Source organism: Poeciliopsis prolifica, unplaced genomic scaffold (assembly GCF_027474105.1).
Source record: "Poeciliopsis prolifica strain line A6 unplaced genomic scaffold, Auburn_PproV2 SCAFFOLD046, whole genome shotgun sequence".
In the NCBI taxonomy this organism is placed as follows: domain Eukaryota; kingdom Metazoa; phylum Chordata; class Actinopteri; order Cyprinodontiformes; family Poeciliidae; genus Poeciliopsis; species Poeciliopsis prolifica.
The window spans coordinates 2227748-2249743 of record NW_026562421.1 but is presented as its reverse complement, the minus strand read 5'-3'; the positions used below and the strand labels follow the sequence as shown (position 1 = coordinate 2249743).

General features: G+C 35.6%; 3 protein-coding genes across 5 annotated transcripts; 1 reads left to right on the top strand and 2 right to left on the bottom strand.

Annotated features, from left to right (window-relative positions):
- Positions 1–1005: 1005 nt before the first annotated feature.
- On the bottom strand, positions 1006–20871 carry LOC129377079 (UDP-glucuronosyltransferase 2B17-like). Of its 3 annotated transcripts, none has more exons than XM_055056796.1 (2): positions 20808–20871; positions 1006–6023 (listed from the first exon to the last, which is right to left on the bottom strand). In XM_055056796.1, the coding sequence occupies exon 2, from the start codon at positions 6019–6021 to the stop codon at positions 4429–4431; it is 1593 nt and encodes a 530-aa protein (XP_054912771.1). In that variant the 5' UTR covers positions 6022–6023; positions 20808–20871; the 3' UTR covers positions 1006–4428. The 3 variants fall into 3 exon arrangements, with proteins under 3 accessions (XP_054912771.1, XP_054912772.1, XP_054912770.1); XM_055056797.1 differs by lacking the exon at positions 20808–20871 and adding an exon at positions 12399–12410; XM_055056795.1 differs by lacking the exon at positions 20808–20871 and adding an exon at positions 8249–8351.
- LOC129377101 (P2Y purinoceptor 1-like) lies at positions 14313–15561 on the top strand. The gene has a single exon (XM_055056832.1). It carries the CDS (start codon positions 14375–14377, stop codon positions 15359–15361), a length of 987 nt encoding a protein of 328 aa, XP_054912807.1. The 5' UTR covers positions 14313–14374; the 3' UTR covers positions 15362–15561.
- Positions 16944–20891, bottom strand: LOC129377080 (UDP-glucuronosyltransferase 2B17-like). The gene is made up of 2 exons (XM_055056799.1): positions 20808–20891; positions 16944–19123 (listed from the first exon to the last, which is right to left on the bottom strand). The coding sequence occupies exon 2, from the start codon at positions 19119–19121 to the stop codon at positions 17532–17534; it is 1590 nt and encodes a 529-aa protein (XP_054912774.1). The 5' UTR covers positions 19122–19123; positions 20808–20891; the 3' UTR covers positions 16944–17531.
- Positions 20892–21996: the final 1105 nt, after the last annotated feature.

Sequence of the window (21996 nt, the reverse complement as noted above, 5' to 3'; positions counted from 1 at the left end):
TGTTTATGGTTACTATTGACCTTATTCTTTGAAAAAGTTTTCAGCTTATTCCTTTAAATTAGGAGGTTTCTATTCAAAATTTGTGACAATATTGCTAATGGTTTAGCTTATCAATATAGGTGAAAATACCTTTATATCAAACCTAAGAGCTATGTAGATTTTTAATTCTCTGGTCTTTTTCTGATGGCTTCAATTAATAACTGCTTAAAAATCAACAAATGTACACGTAAACGCCAGATGAATGTAATGATTTTTACTGCCACCAGATGGCACTAAAGACTCAATCCAACTTGAAGAAAGGTCAAAACGAACCTCATGAATGGACGCGAGGTTTCAACTGGTTTTAGTTCGGTTTAAACACAAAGCATTGCTCAGTATTACATGGCAACACCCTGATAAGGCCCCAAGCTGCAATTCTCATAAAAAGTGACAGAAACAGACAAGTTTTTAACCTTTACACTGAACATTTTTAGAACTGAAAGTATTAAACCAGGGGAGAATTGGAACTCTTCAAAAACAAAAAGGAAGACTGTGTTGTTGTTTGTTTTTTTGAGAGCTTATCTTTGCCCTAATTATATAATGTTATTGTATCGTTTTTGTTTTAGAATAACTTCATTTCTAACTATAAACTGGATTGTTTCCAACTGGCTTATTGATTCATTTTCAGACCTTATTTATGATATAAAACGGGACAAACAGGGGGTGTAATTATGTAAAATACTCAGAACATTTGGGAAGTTAATTGAACTCAGTGAAACTCAGGAAAAATCAAAGAACAAAAAAATATTCAAAATTAAAAAGTAAGTGACATGATAAAAATCAATCTTTTTAAAATTACTTAAAAAGATCTCCTGCAGAAAGAGAACAATCTCTTGACTCTGCCCAGGAGGCCTGCACAGCATGTTGCTGTTTCACTGCCTTGTTGAACAGCAACACGCAGTGCAAAGTGCTTTTGTTAGCCCCTGTAAAAAGGAATAATAAAAACAGACACGGACACAATGTTACTCCTTTCGCTTCCAGTGTTGTAATGTGTTTCCAAGAACAGTTTTAAACATTACATAGTCACATACTGAGTGCTGAACATTGTACACAAACATTGTGGTTATCTCCATATAGTAATAAGACACGTAGCACCGGACGCAGCTTGCCTGACAGCTAATGTGAGTATAATTATTAACTCCTGTTATGTTCGTTTCTGGGGTAGAGCAATAATGTTCCTGGGTGAATTTGATCCAGGGAGTTTTTAATCATGCAATAGTGTTAGAAATCAAAGAATTCCTCCAAAACATTTTTATATTTGATTATTAACTTCAATACTAACAATTTCAACGAATATTTGTGTAATGATGTTTTTTTTATTATTTCTCAGAAATTAAGGAACAATGACAACAACCCACTCATTTACTCATTTGGACATGAAAAATGGAATTAAAATTTTTTATGTCCACTGAAAAAAATACCTAGACACACAAAAAAACAATAATTTCCTTGAAATTGATTTTTGGTCAATTTTTTAAATATTACATTTTATTTAATTTTTTTCAATGCGTGATCTTTACAATTGAACTTGAGACACACGTACTATTCAGGGTCAAATTGACCCGCTGATTAAAATCAAGATAAGTGAGTCTTGCAGAGAGTGTTTCCCTCCATTCTGCTGAGAGTCCACTCAGTGTGGGTGGAGTTTATCCACAGGAACAGAAATAGAAAAGATTCCTGTCAAAAGTTGTATGAACACCTGCTTTCTTGCGGTTTTCTAGTGAAGTAAAGAGAAAAGTGAGAAATGGGCTCGTGTGTGTCCGGGTGTGCATGTGTGTGTGTGGTGTGTTGTGTATGTGTGTGTGGTGAAATATGGTTCATAGCTGCAAGAAAACATACAGAACTGGACATTTTTTTCATTTTTTTTTTTTTGAAGCCTGGTTAAATTGACCCGAACTGTGTAAAAAGTAAAAGCAGGGGCTGGTGGAAATGTGTCAAATGAATGCATTTTCAATTTCTATGTAGAGTGCACCTATTAAGACAAATAGAAAACGTTTCATGCAAAAAACAAAACAAACAAACAAAAAAAGCTTCTAACTATTTTAAAAAGATTTTTAAACTTTGAAAAGGGTCAATTTGACCCAGAACATAACAGGAGGGTCAATAAAACTCAAGTTATCGCAGACAACACAAACACTCCCTGCTCATTCGGCCAACATAATCAACACAAATACAGCTATAAACCTTATAAGTCATAATTTTACCTGTAATGAAAACAGACGCGACGTCACTCCTGTCGCTTCGATTGTTTTTATGGAAGAACAGAAGTAACGCGTTCCAGTGATTCAGACAAAACCAATCGAGACACGATCGGTAGACAAACAAAAATTTTAGATCTAATATTAACACAATTAAATGAACATTTATTTTTTTATAAACTAAATCTATTAATACACATATGAATTTATGTATATCAATCTCAGGTGATTTTATTTTATTTTCTATAAAGATTTAAAGTGAAAGGTGGTTGCATTATTTTCAGCTATATTGTCAAAAAGTATATTGAAAATGTAACTAATTTCATTGTTTCAAATAGTCTCTATATTTGATGCAATACTTTAAAGGATAATTAGTCATTATTCTTGATCAAAAAATCCCTTTGCAGGAGTAGAAATTGTGTTTATGGTTACTATTGATCTTCATCAGCTTATTCCTTTTTATTAGGACATTTCTATTCAAATTTTGTGACAATATTGCTCATGTTTTAGCTTATCAGAATGGGTGAAAATGCCTTCACAGCAAATGTAGAGCTATGTAGACTTTATATTTTCTGATCTTTTTCTGCTGGCTCCCTGCTTGGTGTTTCCATGACATCTTACCAGCTGTCAATAAGTTAATCACAGTATTGTTTTCTGATTGAAGATGCCTTTGTTAGGAAAATTATCTAAGTTCATGTATTTGAAAGTTTATGTTTTTATATTAGTATTCTGTATGCTGTTTTCTTGACTCCTTTCTTTTGTGGTATACTCTTAACTGTTTTTCCAGATGTTTTCTTGGGGGTCAGAAATGTTTGCACATTCTTGCGTTATGAGCTTCTTTTGTCATTGGTTGCTTTGATCATTAACTGTCTGTGTTATCAACTGCCTGTGAAGCGGGTTTATAATGTCTAGGTAAGTGCATGTCCACAGAAGATTCCAGAACATCTTGTGGGGATGTTTATTGATCAACTGTTTGTGTGACTGTGTGAAAAAGCCCAACCTCTTTGTTTGTAATGTCAATGTAAAAACCGCATTGCATTCACAACAGAATCTGAATTTCTTGGGCAAACACAGGTGAATGCATATGAACATACATATACATCTGAGGACAGTCCATTTAATTAACAAGTGCTTAAAAATCAACAAATGTACATGTAAACGCCAGATGAATGCAATGATTTTTACTGCCACCAGATGGCAGTAAAGACTCAATCCAACTTGAAGAAAGGTCAAAACGAACCTCATGAATGGACGCGAGGTTTCAACTGGTTTTAGTTCGGTTTAAACACAAAGCATTGCTCAGTATTACATGGCAACGACCTTTTGAGAGCTTATCTTTGTCCTAATTATATAATGTTATTGTATCGTTTTTGTTTTAGAATAACTTCATTTCTAACTATAAACTGGATTGTTTTCAACTTGCTTATTGCTTCATTTTCAGACCTTATTTAAGATATAAAACGGGACAAACAGGGGGTGTAATTATGTAAAATACTCAGAACAATTGGGAAGTTAATTGAACTCAGTGAAACTCAGGAAAAATCAAAGAACAAAAAAATATTCAAAGTAATTGAAACTGATGGTGGACATTCATAGTGAGGCCATCTTGTCACTATTATGGAATTAGTCAATAATTCCTTAGTTGATACTAATATTTTTTCTTGTAAAGTTTTTATGTTTTGTTTTCTCTTTTCTTATGTTGATAGATGCAAAAGAAAATGTAAGTGATAAATTTAAAATGACGCCAGATCCATTTCAATGTTTCACTAAAATAGTGAAACAACAGAATAATAAAACCTTGTACAACTTATGAACTTCAATTTATTCAATTAGTCCTCTTCTGACTTATGCATATATTAGTATGTTAGAATCTGAATTAGAGGAAATATACTATATTTTATAATGAGATAAGAAAAGTAATTAAGATACTTGAAATATTTATATCTGATTATTTTAGTTAGAGTCATATGCCTTCAAAATTGTTTTGTCTGCAGTATGAACAATAGTCTTGCTTATCAGGTATATACCGTGCTGTTTATTGAGTTTAAACCTTTTTTCCACCATATTATTGTTTGGAGAACAAACAATAATATGTGGTTCATGATAGTATTCTCAAGTAATTGTAAATGGTAATACCCTATAAATTTTTGCTCTTGCTTACCTACAACAACAAAATGTATTATCACTCCCTCTATTCAACCTTAGACTTCCTGTTTCTTATCAAACATCTAATGCAGGTTCTACAGGAAACCCAGATCAACAAAATGATAAGCAACACAATTGCTAAACAGAATGCCATCACATCTAGGCAGTGGAAGGCATACCAGGGCATCTTATAAGACTCGGAGCGCAAGTGTGGCGCACCCCGGTGCCTCATGACATGTTCGATCCAGAATATAGCACTGTCAATGGGTTTCATTGGTTTGTCATGATGAAGCTGTGATAGTTTGACCATATTCTGCTTGTAGGGTTTTTCTGGGTCTAAAATGGACTTCAGAGCACTTTTCAGAGAGTTAGCAGTCATTTTTGTCACGTCGACTATCTCAGCCACACCTCGTGCCTTCAGTCGGATGATGTTGTCGTACTGGTCCAAGATAAGTGGAATGCCTAGAACTGGTACGCCGTGGTAGATGGCCTCGTAGATGCCATTGGTGCCCCCATGTGTGATGAAAACCTTAGTTTTAGGATGGCCAAGGATGTCGTTCTGAGGCAACCATTCAACCAGCATAGTGTTGTTCCCTAAAGCAGCTGGTTGTTTACCAATATGTCTCCACAAAACTTTCTGGGGGAGGCCGGCAAACGCTGACGCGAAGGTTTCTGACACCTCAGGACCAAGGTCGCTCAGCAGAGTGCCGAGAGTCATCACAATTACTCCATGTTCACCAGAGCTCTGCACAAATGCCTCTAATTCAGTTGACAAAGGCTTGGATGGTTTTCCTTGGAAGCCTCCAATGTAGATGACGTTGGGCATGGTGGGGCGAGGGAAGTCAAAGGTAAAATCAACCCGCATTAGCCAGAGATCTGCACCCTGTGTCAGAGACAAGGTATCCACATTATCTTCAAAGTATTTATCACATATATCTTGGTATTTTGGACCAGAAACATAGTATTGCTTGTAGATCATCATGATGTGGAAGATAATATTATGGAGTCTTTGTAAAAAGTGCATTTTGTCAGATAAATGGGAGAACACAGCAGGAATGTAGGACAGAGGAGAAGGAGCGATAGCAAAGTGACCCTCTCCACCGGGAAGCCAGCGTACGTTCAACACCAAAGGAAGCTTGAGATAGTGCGCCAGCAGCACTCCTCCTGGGAACGCCGGGTCCGTCAGGAAAAGATCATATCCAGTTTCATTTAGCTGCTTTATCAGAGTCTCATTCTCAAAGATACTGATGACCATTTTTACTGCACCGTTCTTTCCTACACCTCCAAAAAGATTAAACAGATTCCTGTAAAACTGAAAAAAAGCCCACAATGTTCCTTCATTTCGACGGATTTCCATAGACCTCTCCAGGAAGGACGTCATGACTTTTTGACTCTCGATGTTTTCGGGCTGCTCCTGGGCAATCGTGATGGACGTGTAAAGGGGTGAAAATTCAGAAATGTACCAGCTGGTTGAGGAGCGGAACACCGTTATTTCATGCCCCCTAGAATGTAACGCCTCCAAAAGTATTTTCATGTTCAGCCAGTGACTTCCATCCACTGGGAAAACCAACACTTTTCCACCATCACCAGGAGACAGCAGCGATGCAGACAACAGTAGGATCACCAGAACTGGACTCATTTCTGTAAAACAGACTCATAATGTCAGATTCAGATTAACTTAATTTTGGTAAATTTGCAACATTACAACATTTTATTTACCAAAAAATAAAATAAAATACATTTTTTCTAACCAAAAAATTACCAGTAAAGGAATAGGCTACAGCAGGGGTGCTCCAACTTTTTGAGACCAAGATCTACTTTTTCTCTCATCAGCCAGCTGAGATCTACCTCATGACACCAAGACATAAAAATGGTAAATTAAACCCTATTGACATATTTTTTATGTGAACATACATCAGTTATATCAGAACTGATGAAGTGATAAAAAACCTCAGAGAGATTCTGTCACTGGGAGCAGGTTACTGGTTTCTCAGTCAGAAGCTGGTTGCAAACCTGAGGCCAGCAGGTGTCAGTCAGTTATTGTAGATCTGAAATTTGGTTTGATGAGAAACTACAGACTGATAGGAGGAACCAAAGAGCACTGCAAAGGTAAAGGCAAATCTTCTGAATTTGGGATATAATTAATTTAATTTCACATAATTTTTGCGGTAGAAGCCATTTGTTTGTTAAAACCTAATCAAATATATTCGTCCTATTTGATGTTTTTTGTGACGTTTACTGCATACGAACGAGGTGATTGTAATAGAGTGGTTTGTTGCCCCCTAATGGTAAGAAATACCGACATTCCGGTTCCAGGTACAGTTCTCAGTAGGCCAACTTGGCTGTTTTGTTTTCCTGCTGTTCCACCATTAAAAAGCATCGGATCCACATTTCCTCTGTTTAATCTTTGCAACTCAAGAATATCACAGTAATTAGTCCAGGTTTGTCGTTTATTGAACGTTCAGAAACTACAGTGAATGTAAACAAAAGTGAAGCAACCCGAACAGGTGATCAACTCAAAACCACGAGCAACTTTTTACTCTCCGACTCTCTTTATCGTTTAAGCACACCCGTTGCCGTGGCAACCGCCTTTGCCCTGCACGCCGAGCAGAGATGACATTAAAAAACATAACATTCAGTCCGTTATAATACCAGGTTTCCAGGCTTGATATTTTGTTCTCGATTATTGATACGCCTCTCAGGAAGTATGCTTGTCAGTCGGTCTATCAGTCGCCTCTTTTTTTTTGTTTTGTTTTTTTTGTTCAGGGAATCATCCATTGCCACTACTGGAGTCATTAACTCAAACAAATCTCTACAGATAATAACAAAATAATAATAATAATAAAAAATTCACAAAATTTACCTTTCACAAACTTCTATGCAATTTTTGTTTATTCTCCAAGTTATTTAGTTTTATACTTGATCTTTTGTATTTAAAAATATGTTAAAGTTTATTCACCCAAGAAGCCAAAAAGTAAGAAAACAATCAATCCTACTTTTTCTAGAAAAGATCTTGACAATATTGAGGACAAATTGAGAAGACAAAAGTGAAATCGGTTGTGAAGGTGTAAGCCCAATTATAACACCATTTCAGAAAAAAGCAAATCTAAGTTATTTGGTTTGATGGACTCGACCTGCTTTGCTACTTTAAGGAAAGACCATTTTGTTTGTGTTTAATATTTTCAGTGACAAGGCAACTCAAAGTGAATTACATGTTTATATTATTATTGTAGTATATTTTCCAGCAGTCCAGAAAACTCCTCCAATTAAATCAATGTCTCTCTCTACTGAATATGAATGATTATAATCACCAGTTACTGCTTGTTGTGTACTTTGAAGCTTTTCTTGTTTTGATCAGCTCTCTGTTAAAACTATTCTCTGCTTTTTATCTGAGCCTCATCCTCTAAGCAGCAACCTGATAAGATGGTCTTGTCTATGTTTCATTGTGTCGGTAAGTGTGCACATTTGCCACAAGATCATGTGCAAGCAATATGTGAAGCAAAAATGTTTTCAAAGCAGATAAGCCAAACAGAAATGAGAAACAAAAAAGATTCACTAACCCAAATACAAATGCAGATAAAAACAAATCATGCATCCTCAAGTTGGAAAGTTTGATAAAGCAGAACATACATAACCACATGCGTGATTGGTTTTACAAAGTGAAACAAAGTGACATCAAAGGTGCAGGCAGCAACCTCCACTCCTTCAAAACTGAAATGAGTACAAGTGTAAGGGGAAAGTACAGCATACCTATTAAAAAAAATCAGTGTCTTATGAAATGTTGCAACATTTATCTTTGAAATGATGAAATGCAATATTATCTGCAGTAAAATTAAATCTGATAGGTTAATAAAACTGATTCTTACCTTCAGCCTTTGTAGTTTGTTCCTTTCAAGTCTAATCCAAACTACAGGCAATATGTAAAAATGTCAAAAATGTCTGTCCTCGTCAAGCAACTGTCGTGGTCAGTTGTTGGGTGAAATGCAAGTGAATATATAACTTTGTGTTCCTAAATAAACCTGCCCAGTAGGCTGGCACTGCATGTAAGCACATTTTAACTAGCCCCCACTAAACCTTCTGTAAACTGCAAATGTCAAACTGTTCTTGTTTGCTTTGCCATTTTTGTACGGTCATGCTGAAATGCATCAATAAATTTGACATTCACAGGGTCAAAAGATATTATTTTGTCTAAGAATAAAGCTTAATGTACAAACCTGTTCAATAAATCAGAATATTATTGAAAAGTCAATTTAATTCAGGAACTTTATCACCAAGTCAAAACACATTATGCAGATTAGTTACACACATGGATGTTTGGCAGCCTTTATTCTTATACATTTTGAGGATGTTTCCACTTACAATTAATGAAATCTTATTCACAATTTGAATATTAAATCAGACCATAAGAAATTGTCTTCATACAGAAATTTATATTGAACAGTTTACTGCCTTCAATTTTCAAAAGCTATTTTTAATATAAAAATGAGCCTCATTCTAATTAATTGAACATGACTGTGGAACTGACATTACAGTCAAGACTGGTTGACATATTGTAAAACATTAATTGTTGGTACATTATAGTTAAAGTAAACCAAACAGGTCAAGTTGATGAATAAATTTCCTAATATTTCTAAAATAGCATAGCAGGATATTATTATGTTATATTAGGATATAAGTTTTATTTTAGTCAAATCAGTATTATACATTTTACATCCCTTTAAGTTGCACAGTGTTTTCAGAATCCAATGTAGGAAATAAAAAGATGAATGTTTCTTCACTGACCTGAAGTGACACTGACTGTCTCCAGTGTTAACAAATCAGTTGAAACTATACTTTGAATAATCAAGTTCAAATCTATTTGGACTTGAAGTTATTGTGAATTCACATCATCACGATAACTTTAATATCAGCAACAAGGAAGTGCAAAATGCTTTACATTATAAAACATCAAAAACATCACACAGTTATCAATTTATAAAACAAGTAAACATTACTGTTCAAAAGCAAGACATAAATAAAAACCCAGCTTAATTTCTATATGTGTTATGTGTTTCATTTCCATGAAATCAGAGATTCTTGATTTTTCATTTCTGTTTGCATATCAATTACTTTACTGCAGTTTCTGCTTCTTTGTCACACTTAAAAATTTCACATTGTTGAGGATTTTGACCTCTGTTGCTGGATCTTGTTAACTGGCCGCTCCAGGGCTTCGGTCAGAACACATGCTGATCATCAGGTGTTTAAATAGGTTTACTGAAGGATTATGTCTTACAGCGGTGCAAATAAATTGAAGCAGTTTATTATCGATGCCTGCACAGTAAAACGGAAAAGAGATCAGCTGACTAACGTCAAGAAGAAGAAAATAAATGGACAAACCTCCTTCAAAATAAAAGGAAGCACTTCAAAATAAAAGCATAGATATCAGACATTGCACTACTTGAAGAATTTATAACACACATCAACAAAATAACTTCAATATCAGATCAAGACAACTTGAGAAAAAACAAAAAAGTGCATTTGAAAAAGATTTAATTTGTTTATAAAAATATATAGGCCCCTATTTGACCCGGCGTTAAAATGTAATTGCCCCCAAAAATCTAAAACCTCCAGTCGTTGCTGGCACCAGTTGTATTGTGTAAATACTACTTGTGTGCTGAGTATGAACACAAAGTCTTTACCTCTGGACGGTTGGAGGAATCAATAGCAGCCGGTTAGAACCCACACATGCACGATGAGAATCTGAAATCTCCTAACAGGGCTAACAGCACCGACAAAATGCACCACAATATTTCCTCAAGTTTTTCCAAGTCTTGTGGTTCAGTTGCAGAGGTTGCTGTTTGCTTTGCATGACCTGTTTATTCTACCTCTACTCTACAGCAAACATGCAAAAATAAGAAACTCAGTTTAACTTCAGATTATTAAGGCCATATTAACATCGTAAATAAAATTATGAAAATAAAGTTGTACAAGAATGCGAAATAAAATGAGAAAATGGTTGAATGAATGAGAATAAAATGAGAACTCTGAGAATCAGGCTACGTTATGAGAAAAGTCCCAAAAGAAAACATATCACACAAATAAAATCACAACATTGCAAGAATAAAATCCTGAAACTATAAGAATACCACAAAAATGAACTCGTATGAGAATAAGGTCGAAATAATATTAGAATAATGTCATAACAACATGAGAATAAAATCTTATGGTCATCCAGTAACTTCGTAGATTTATTGTATCTGCTGATGGCTCAGCACCAGAAACTGCTCAGACCTGCTGACTTTGTTGTGCAGAATTCTGTTAAATAAGCAACGACAATGAAATCTATTTTTATTTGTTTTTTTTTTTTTTAAGTTTGTTTTAAAATGTCACAAGCAAACTTCCCCACAGCTCTGCCTGTTTCTGGGAAGCTACATCAAATTATGGCTTTCCCTTGAAAACAGAAACTCTACTTTCTTATCTTGAAGATGACATTTACATTCCTTTACATCACCTAGTGATTAACTATCGAATAAAAAAAAACCCTAAAGTTAAAACTTCCTATTACTTCATTGAATGGTAACCACACAGGTTGATTTTAGATCAGGTCAATGTAAGTTCTAGTGAGGAAGTTAAGAGAAGCATCACACATCAGAAAGAGAACAATCTCTTGACTCTGCCCAGGAGGCCGGCACAGCATGTTGCTGTTTAACTGCCTTGTTGAACAGCAACACGCAGTGCAAAGTGCTTTTGTTAGCCTCTGTAAAAAGGAATAATAAAAACAGACAGGACACAATGTTACTCCTTTCGCTTCCAGTGTTGTAATGTGTTTCCAAGAACAGTTTTAAACATTACATAGTCACGTACTGAGTGCTGAACATTGTACACAAACATTGTGGTTATCTCCATATAGTAATAAGACACGTAGCACCGGACGCAGCTTGCCTGACAGCTAATGTGAGTATAATTATTAACTCCTGTTATGTTCGTTTCTGGGGTAGAGCAATAATGTTCCTGGGTGAATTTGATCCAGGGAGTTTTTAATCATGCAATAGTGTTAGAAATCAAAGAATTCCTCCAAAACATTTTTATATTTGATTATTAACTCCAATACTACCAATTTCAACAAATATTTGTGTAATGATGTTTTTTTTATTATTTCTCAGAAATTAAGGAACAATGACAACAACCCACTCATTTACTCATTTGGACATAAAAAATGGAATTAAAATTTTTTATGTCCACTGAAAAAAATACCTAGACACACAAAAAAACAATAATTTCCTTGAAATTGATTTTTGGTCAATTTTTTTTAATATTACATTTTATTTAATTTTTTTCAATGCGTGATCTTTACAATTGAACTTGAGACACACATACTATTCAGGGTCAAATTGACCCGCTGATTAAAATCAAGATAAATGAGTCATGCAGAGAGTGTTTCCCTCCATTCTGCTGAGAGTCCACTCAGTGTGGGTGGAGTTTGTCCACAGGAACAGAAATAGAAAAGATTCCCGTCAAAAGTTGTATGAACACCTGCTTTCTTGCGGTTTTCTAGTGAAGTAAAGAGAAAAGTGAGAAATGGGCTCGTGTGTGTCCGGGTGTGCGTGTGTGTGTGTGGTGTTGTGTATGTGTGTGTGGTGAAATATGGTTCATAGCTGCAAGAAAACATACAGAACTGGACATTTTTTTCATTTTTTTTTTTTTTGAAGCCTGGTTAAATTGACCCGAACAGTGTAAAAAGTAAAAGCAGGGGCTGGTGGAAATGTGTCAAATGAATGCATTTTCAATTTCTATGTAGAGTGCACCTATTAAGACAAATAGAAAACGTTTCATGCAAAAAACAAAACAAACAAACAAAAAAAGCTTCTAACTATTTTAAAAAGATTTTTAAACTTTGAAAAGGGTCAATTTGACCCGGAACATAACAGGAGGGTCAATAAAACTCAAGTTATCGCAGACAACACAAACACTCCCTGCTCATTCGGCCAACATAATCAACACAAATACAGCTATAAACCTTATAAGTCATAATTTTACCTGTAATGAAAACAGACGACGTCACTCCTGTCGCTTCGATTGTTTTTATGGAAGAACAGAAGTAACGCGTTCCAGTGATTCAGACAAAACCAATCGAGACACGATCGGTAAACAAACAAAAATTTTAGATCTAATATTAACACAATTAAATGAACATTTATTTTTTTATAAACTAAATCTATTAATACACATATGAATTTATGTATATCAATCTCAGGTGATTTTATTTTATTTTCTATAAAGATTTAAGTGAAAGGTGGTTGAATTATTTTCAGCTATATTGCCAAAAAGCATATTGAAAATGTAACTAATTTCATTGTTTCAAATAGTCTCTATATTTGATGCACTACTTTAAAGGATAATTAGTCATTATTTTTGATAAAAAAATCCCTTTGCAGGAGTAGAAATTGTGTTTATGGTTACTATTGATCTTCATCAGCTTATTCCTTTATTAGGACATTTCATTCAAACTTGTGACAATATTGCTCATGTTTTAGCTTATCAGAATGGGTGAAAATGCCTTCACAGCAAATGTAGAGCTATGTAGACTTTATATTTTCTGATCTTTTTCTGCTGGCTCCCTGCTTGGTGTTTCCATGACATCTTACCAGCTGTCAATAAGTTAATCACAGTATTGTTTTCTGATTGAAGATGCCTTTGTTAGGAAAATTATCTAAGTTCATGTATTTGAAAGTTTATGTTTTTATATTAGTATTCTGTATGCTGTTTTCTTGACTCCTTTCTTTTGTGGTATACTCTTAACTGTTTTGCCAGATGTTTTCTTGGGGGTCAGAAATGTTTGCACATTCTTGCGTTATGAGCTTCTTTGTCATTGGTTGCTTTGATCATTAACTGTCTGTGTTATCAACTGCCTGTGAAGCGGGTTTACAATGTCTAGGTAAGTGCATGTCCACAGAAGATTCCAGAACATCTTGTGGGGATGTTTATTGATCAACTGTTTGTGTGACTGTGTGAAAAAGCCCAACCTCTTTGTTTGTAATGTCAATGTAAAAACCGCATTGCATTCACAACAGAATCTGAATTTCTTGGGCAAACACAGGTGAATGCATATGAACATACATATACATCTGAGGACAGTCCATTTAATTAACAAGTGCTTAAAAATCAACAAATGTACATGTAAACGCCAGATGAATGCAATGATTTTTACTGCCACCAGATGGCACTAAAGACTCAATCCAACTTGAAGAAAGGTCAAAACGAACCTCATGAATGGACGCGAGGTTTCAACTGGTTTTAGTTCGGTTTAAACACATTGCTCAGTATTACATGGCAACGACCTTTTGAGAGCTTATCTTTGTCCTAATTATATATTATTGTATCGTTTTTGTTTTAGAATAACTTCATTTCTAACTATAAACTGGATTGTTTTCAACTGGCTTATTGCTTCATTTTCAGACCTTATTTATGATATAAAACGGGACAAACAGGGGGTGTAATTATGTAATACTCAGAACATTTTGGGAAGTTAATTGAACTCAGTGAAACTCAGGAAAAATCAAAGAACAAAAAAATATTCAAAGTAATTGAAACTGATGGTGGACATTCATAGTGAGGCCATCTTGTCACTATTATGGAATTAGTCAATAATTCCTTAGTTAATAATTAATGTACTTGTTCCGTTGGCATATTATCCCACTTATAACAAGATATTTTGGCTACAAAGGTCACGTGTAATATACAGGTTTTATTAATAATAAACCATTTACATTTCTTAATTTCTCTTTCACTTCTAAAGAAGGAAAATCTGCCACACAGCTGTGAAAGACTGGCTAGCCAGGTGTGGGCAGGGTGTTGCAGTTCTTTTTTTTTTTTTTCCATGTGCAGCTAAGTCAGCTTGAAGGCAGGGCTTCAAAAAGGAAGTTGTTTATGGCGGGTGTCCTTTCAGTTTATTTTCATCTGCGATCAGAGCCTCAGAGGAGAAGGGCTGAGATCTCTTGTTTCTGGAAGACAAAATGAATGCAACCAGGTGTTCTCAACCTAATAAGAAATTATTCGAACACACAGTTCTGCCTACTCTTCACATCTTGGTGTTTATTGTTGGACTGACTGCTAATGGATGGGGATTGAACTCTTTGCGGCGCAACTGGAAGAAACTGGGAAATATCAACATCTTTGTCCTAAACCTTGGACTAGCAGACATTCTGTATCTGCTCACTCTCCCCTTCCTGATCCTGTACCACATGAAAGGAAATACATGGATCTTTGGAGAAGGATTCTGCTTGGTAACAAGATTTTGCTTCAACCTGAATCTGTACTGCAGCATCGGGTTCCTCACCTGTATAAGTGTGTACAGGTACCTGTCCATCGTCCATCCCATGAGAGCAATGGGGAGATTGACCGCGACTCACTCTGTGGTCATCTCAGTCGTTGTTTGGATTTTGGTGGGTGTTCAGAGTTTTCCAGACATGTTTTACCCAAAAACATTTGGGGGAAAAAAATGTTTTGACAGTACCTCAAATGAACATATGAAGAGTTACCTGAAATACTCCATCATATGGACGTCATTTGGATTTTGCATCCCATTCCTCATCACCATTTGGAGCTACGGACATGTGACTCTGGTTGTCTGCCGCTCAGAAACGATTGACAAGGACCTGAAACGACGCAGCTTGAAGCTGTTGGTAATTTTGATTCTTCTCTTCTTGCTTTGTTATGCACCCTACCATGTCTTCAAGAACCTCAGCATGTATTCCAGAGTCCTGATTAGTCAGGGAACATGCCCCGAATGGGATTCTGGAATCTTCAATGCTCGTCAGGCAAGTCGTGGTCTTGTGAGCCTGAATAGTGCTCTCAACCCACTGGTTTACCTCCACGTTTATGAAGACATGGGTGCTCAAGTCAGGCAGCAGCTGCAAGGAGGGCAACAGATGTTCAGTCGATTGTTTAAGTCAAATTCTTGCTCTGTGCCGGTAGCACAGAGTGAAACAAATGATGTGTAACATTTTTCTTTTTCATTCAATATAATAATTAATACTTTTGTACATTCTTGTAAAGTTTTTTATGCTTTCTTTTCTCTATTCTTATGTTGTCAGCTGCAAAAAATGTAAGTAATAATTTTAAAGTGAGGTCAGATCTGTTTCAATGTTGCACTATTTTAGTGAAACAACATAGTTTTAGAATAATAAAACCTTGTACAATGTATAAACTCCAATTCATTCAATTTTTACTCTTCTGACTTCTGCTTATATTAGTGTTAGAATCTGAATGAGAGGAAACATATTTTATAAAGTTAAGTGGTTCACTGATCAGCAAATATATTTGTTACACATACAGTTTTGCTTCGATATTTACAAACATTCCTCCCAAACAAGAACATCCTAATTATTTTATGTTTTATGCGGCTCATCTTCTATCAAAGTTCTTGATTATTCAACACAGAACTGCAATGCTTACAAAATTCATTTTATGGACACAAGCTAAAATTTTAGGTTTCCAATTCATTTATCACCTAACCTTTTTTATTAGTGTGGCAGCACTACAGAAAACGCTTTAGCAGCTTTTTCTGAGCCATGGTGAAGATTATATTTGTGGCTAGGCTTAGGATTGTTTAATATAATGACTGAAGTGATGATAAACCAAAACATACTCCATTTATTCATAAGATATTGACATGGATAAATGGAGTAATAGTAAAGCAACAGCACAATATTACTTGATACACTATTAGCTGGCATTTTGAAAGCAGCATTAATCAGTCATTGGTGCTGATTGGTTGTTGCCCCTGGGCAGGTTGCCAGTCCATCAATAAACCAACAAGGGAAAATAACTTAAGTCACTAAAACCCAGAAGTGGCGGGTCTAAAACTAAAACACAAATCACACAAACGGCACGGTTTCAGTTGCCAAACATGAAGCAGCATTTCTCCAGTAATGTTGCAGGAACCAGAACCTTTTTGCCAGTTAATTAGAAACAAAGTATTTTACTTACTATGGGAAACGAGGTGTGACTGACAATTTAAGGAAACAGGAACAACATTTATATTCATACCAGAAAGAAAAGAATAACAGTAATAATTTTACAGCTAATGACAGCTTTACTTTTTGAACAGTTTTCATCTCATTCAACATGTTATTTAGGAAATGACCTTGAAGATGACACATGAACCGCTGACGGCAGAGTTTTTGCTGTCACTGACTCAGTCAGCCTCTTCTTCCTCCAGAAAAAATAGTCATGCAGAGCAGAATAATAGTTGGTTGTTGTTTTTTTCTTCTAGGAACTATAAGTGTTTCTGAAACAGGAACACTTTTTTAAACAGTTCTTGGTGTGATGTTAAGACATAGTAGCTGTTTCCGTCTGATAAACCACAACACTTTTTTTCCTGTCACCAACTTCTGCTTAACTGATGTACCTTTCAAGAATAGTTGCATTATTATAAACCTGGAACAGTTTTCTGCACTAACCTCACACAGAGCTGCAATAGTTTTAGGTAGGACTCTTAGAAAGTATTCCTTCTGTTCACACATTGAGTAGAAACTGAAAAATTGCCTTTCCAACCAAAATAATCAACTCAAACAATATACATAAATATTTAAATGCTTTAATGAAAACATAAAATAATTATATGCATTGATGATATGCACATATTTCTTCGTTTAGCCATGTGCAGCACTACAGAAAACGTTTTAGTAGCTTTTTCCGAGCCATGGTGAAGATTCCCATGTGACCTTGTTTCATTTTAGACTTTGAGAATTCAAATCACACAATAATTAGATAGTACTCATTGTTGATCTGGACATTTACTGAATTTGGAAGATTTGCTGCATATTATTTTCCAAGCTTTTGCTCTCTCCTCAAAGAATCAAAGGATCCATAGAAATGTACTTTGCAAATCAACAAAATCTTTATGTGATTTATTTGATTTGATATTTGTCTTTGATTGTTTTGGCAGCACTAGTCAGTCACTACAAATGCTGTTTACATTTCCAGACATTTGGAAATAATTCATCACACAGTACAGTGAGTTTAAAACTTTTTTCCACCATATTATTGTTTGGAGGACAAACAATAATATGTGGTTCATGATAGTATTCTCAAGTAATTGTAAATGGTAATACCCTATAAATTTTTGCTCTTGCTTTCCTACAACAACAAAATGTATTATCACTCCCTCTATTCAACCTTAGACTTCCTGTTTCTTATCAAACATCTAATGCAGGTTCTACAGGAAAGCCAGATCAACAAAATGATAAGCAACACAATTGCTAAACAGAATGCCATCACATCTAGGCAGTGGTAGGCATACCAGGGCATCTTATAAGACTCGGAGCGCAAGTGTGGCGCACCCCGATGCCTCATGACATGTTCGATCCAGAATATAGCACTGTCAACGGGCTTCATTGGTTTGTCATGATGAAGCTGTGATAGTTTGACCATATTCTGCTTGTAGGGTTTTTCTGGGTCTAAAATGGACTTCAGAGCACTTTTCAGAGAATCAGCAGTCATTTTTGTCACGTCGACTATCTCAGCCACACCTCGTCTCTTCAGTCGGATGATGTTGTCGTACTGGTCAAAGATAAGTGGAATGCCTAGAACTGGTACGCCGTGGTAGATGGCCTCATAGATGCCATTGGTGCCCCCATGTGTGATGAAAACCTTAGTTTTAGGATGGCCAAGGATGTCGTTCTGAGGCAACCATTCAACCAGCATAGTGTTGTTCCCTAAAGCAGCTGGTTGTTTACCAATATGTCTCCACAAAACTTTCTGGGGGAGGCCGGCAAACGCTGACGCGAAGGTTTCTGACACCTCAGGACCAAGGTCGCTCAGCAGAGTGCCGAGAGTCATCACAATTACTCCATGTTCACCAGAGCTCTGCACAAATGCCTCTAATTCAGTTGACAAAGGCTTGGATGGTTTTCCTTGGAAGCCTCCAATATAGATGACGTTGGGCATGGTGGGGCGAGGGAAGTCAAAGGTAAAATCAACCCGCAATAGCCAGAGATCTGCACCCTGTATCAGAGACAAGGTATTCACATCACCTCCAAAATATTTATCGCATACAACCTGGAATGGTGGATTTGCGACATAGTAATGCATGTAGACCAACATGCCATGGAAGATAATATTATGGAGTCTTTGTAAAAAATGCATTTTGTCAGAGAAATGGGAGAACACAGCAGGAATGTAGGACAGAGGAGAAGGAGCGATAGCAAAGTGACCCTCTCCACCGGGAATCCAGCGTACATTCAACACCAAAGGAAGCTTGAGATAGTGCGCCAGCAGCACTCCTCCTGGGAACGCCGGGTCCGTCAGAAAAAGATCATATCCAGTTTCATTTAGCTGCCTTAGCAAAGTCCTATTCTCAAAGGTTCTGATGACCATCTTTGCTACGCCCTTCTGGTTTTCTCCAAACAAATCAAACAGATTCCTGTAAAACTGAAAGAAAGCCCACAATGTCCCTTCATTTCGACGGATTTCCATAGACCTCTCCAGGAAGGATGTCATGACTTCTTGACTCTCGATGTTTTCGGGCTGATCCTGGGCAATCGTGATGGACGTGTAAAGGGATGAAAATTCAGAAATGTACCAGCTGGTTGAGGAGCGGAACACCGTTATTTCATGTCCCCGAGAATGTAACGCCTCCAAAAGTATTTTCATGTTCAGCCAGTGACTCCCATCCACTGGGAAAACCAACACTTTTCCACCATCACCAGGAGACAGCAGTGATGCAGACAACAGTAGGATCACCAGAACTGGACTCATTTCTGTAAAACAGACTCATAATGTCAGATTCAGACTAACTTAATTTACAACATACAATAAAATAGATAAATCTAAACTCAAGCAATTGATGAAAGAGCATATGACTAAACAAAATTTGGATTGTGTTTTTTTTGACTGGACCTCAGAGAAGTATATTAATAGTTTTCAGTATTCATGCCACTTTTCAGTACTCATGCCACATTAGAACTTGTATAGCATCTATTGCCACTACTGGAGTCATTAAATCAAGCATATCTCTCTAGATAATTACAAAATAGTTTTATACTTGATCTTTTGCATTTGAAGTATATTTTAATTCAAACCCCTTAAAGTTTATTCATTATTTATTCAAAAATCAATCCCACATTTCCTAGGAAACATCTTGACAAAATTTAAGACAAATTGAGAATAAATTAGAACTGGTTGTGAATGTTTACGTCCAATTATGTGGCATAAAATCGACAGCATTCAAGCAAAACTGATTAAAAGTTAAAAATTAGTGGTAGTGGTTTAATAGTTTCCAGCTACTTTGTTACGTTGAGGCAAAACAATTTTATCTCACACATTTTCAGCAACAAGGCAATTCAAAGTCATTTTCATGATTAGAAGGAAAACAAAACAGAAAATCAGCAAAAACGTCACATTACAGGAGCAAAGGGAAAGCAATGACAAGTTGGAAAAGATACTGCAGTTTTTCTATTTTCTGGAAGTTTAATGAAGTATAGTGGAGCATAAAGACCTTGAATGCTTCTTCTCCATGTTTTAATGTTCCAAGCCACTGAGATATTCTGGTTAATATCTACTCTACTTCTCAAGAGTCAGAAGTAAACAACAGCAGATCTTTAACAATTTTAAACTAGTAAAAGTATCTCTTGTTACTTTATATAAAATCTCTACCTGCTAGATAATATTTTTGTTATTGTAGCACATTTTCACAATCCAGAGGACTCCTCCAATTGAATCAATGTCTCTCACTACTGAATATGAATGATTATAATCACCAGTTACTGCTTGTTGTGTACTTTGAAGCATTTCCTGTTTTGATCAGGTCTTTGTTACATCTATTCTCTCTTTAGTTGTAACTTTTTACCTGAGCCACGTCCTCTAACCAACGACATAATGTGTGGTCTTGTCTATATTTCATTGCACTTTGGTTTCTGTGTGAGTGTTTGTGCACGTTTGCCACAAGATCATGTGCAAGCAACTGTATGTGCAGCACAAAATGTTCTGAAGGCAGACAAGCCAGACAGAAACCAGAAAAAAACGATTCACTGACCCAAATACCGATGCAGATGAAAACAAATCGTGCATCCTCAAGTTGGAAAGTTTGATTGGTTTCAAGAAAAAAAAATTCACTAACCCAAATACAAATGCAGATAAAAACAAATTGTGAATCCTCAAGTTGGAAAGTTTGACTGCTTTCAAGTTTGATAATGCAGAACATACATAACCACATGCGTGATTGGTTTTACAAAGTGAAACAAAGTGACATCAAAGGTGCAGGCAGCAACCTCCACTCCTTCAAAACTGAAATGAGTACAAGTGTGAAGGGAAAGTACAGCATACCTGTAAAAAAAAATTAATCAATGTCTTTTTAAATGTTGCAACATTTATCTTTGAAATGATGAGATGCAATATCATCTGCAGTAAAATTAAATCTGATAGGTTAATAAAACTGATTCTCACCTTCAGCCTTTGTAGTTTCTGTTTCTTTCAATTCTTATCCAAACTACAGGCAATAAAATGTCTGTCCTTGTCATGCAACTGCCATGGTCAGTGAAATGCAAGTGAATATATAACTTTGTGTTCCTAAATAAACCTGCCCAGTAGGCTGGCACTGAATCTATGCATATTTTAACTAGCCCCCACTAAACCTTTTGTAAACTGCAAATATAATACTGTTCTTTCCTAATGTTTGCTTTGCAATTTTGTGCAGTCATGCTCAAATGCATCAATAAATTTGACATTCACAGGGTCAAAAGATAGTATTTTTGTCTAAGAATAAAGCTTAATGTACAAACCTGTTCAATAAATCAGAATATTATTAAAACGTCAATTTATTAATTCAGGAACTTTATCAATAAGTCAAAACATATTATGCAGATTAGTTACATACATGGATGTTTGGCAGCCTTTATTCTTACTAAGTATGAGGATTTTCCCACTTACAATTAATAAAAATGTATTTGCAATTTGAATATTAAATCGGACCATAACAAACTGTTTTCATACAGAAATGCAGCCGAATTGAAAAGTTTACTACCTTCAATTTTCCAAAGGTACTTTTAATATAAAAATGAGCCTCATTCTAATTAATTGAACATGACTGTTGAACTGACATCACAGTCAAGACTGGTTGACGTATTTTAAAACAAAGCTGAGTTTTTCTTCACTGACCTAAAGCAAAACTCACTGTCTCAAGTGTGAATAATCAGGTAAAAATTTATTGTATAGCACATTTCAGCAACAAGGCAGGTCAGGGTGCTTTACATTATAAAACCATAAATATCCTAAAAACATCATGCAATTACCAATTAAAATGAAACAAAAGCAAAATACATATAAAATGGAAAATCCAGCTTAATTTTTCTATTTACTATAAAGTGACCATGAAGTCACATGTTCATGATTAATTAGCATTGAAGTGTTTTTGCATGTGAATTACTTCAGATTTTGCTTTCACACATGAACTATGAGAATAAGTTGCCAATATCATTTTGATGATATCTCAGATCATCAAAATAATTGCAATATCAAATCAAGACAACCTGAGATAAAACCAATTCTTTGAAAAGGATTATTTAATGTATCAAAGAAGATGGATATTTAAAAAGTAATAGACCCCCAAAAATCTAAAGCCTCCATTTGTTGCTGG

Excerpts from the sequence above, each read along its gene's own strand:
- LOC129377079 (XM_055056796.1), bottom strand. The coding sequence starts at position 6,021 with ATGAGTCCAGTTCTGGTGATCCTACTGTTGTCTGCATCGCTGCTGTCT.
- LOC129377101 (XM_055056832.1), top strand. The coding sequence starts at position 14,375 with ATGAATGCAACCAGGTGTTCTCAACCTAATAAGAAATTATTCGAACAC.
- LOC129377080 (XM_055056799.1), bottom strand. The coding sequence starts at position 19,121 with ATGAGTCCAGTTCTGGTGATCCTACTGTTGTCTGCATCACTGCTGTCT.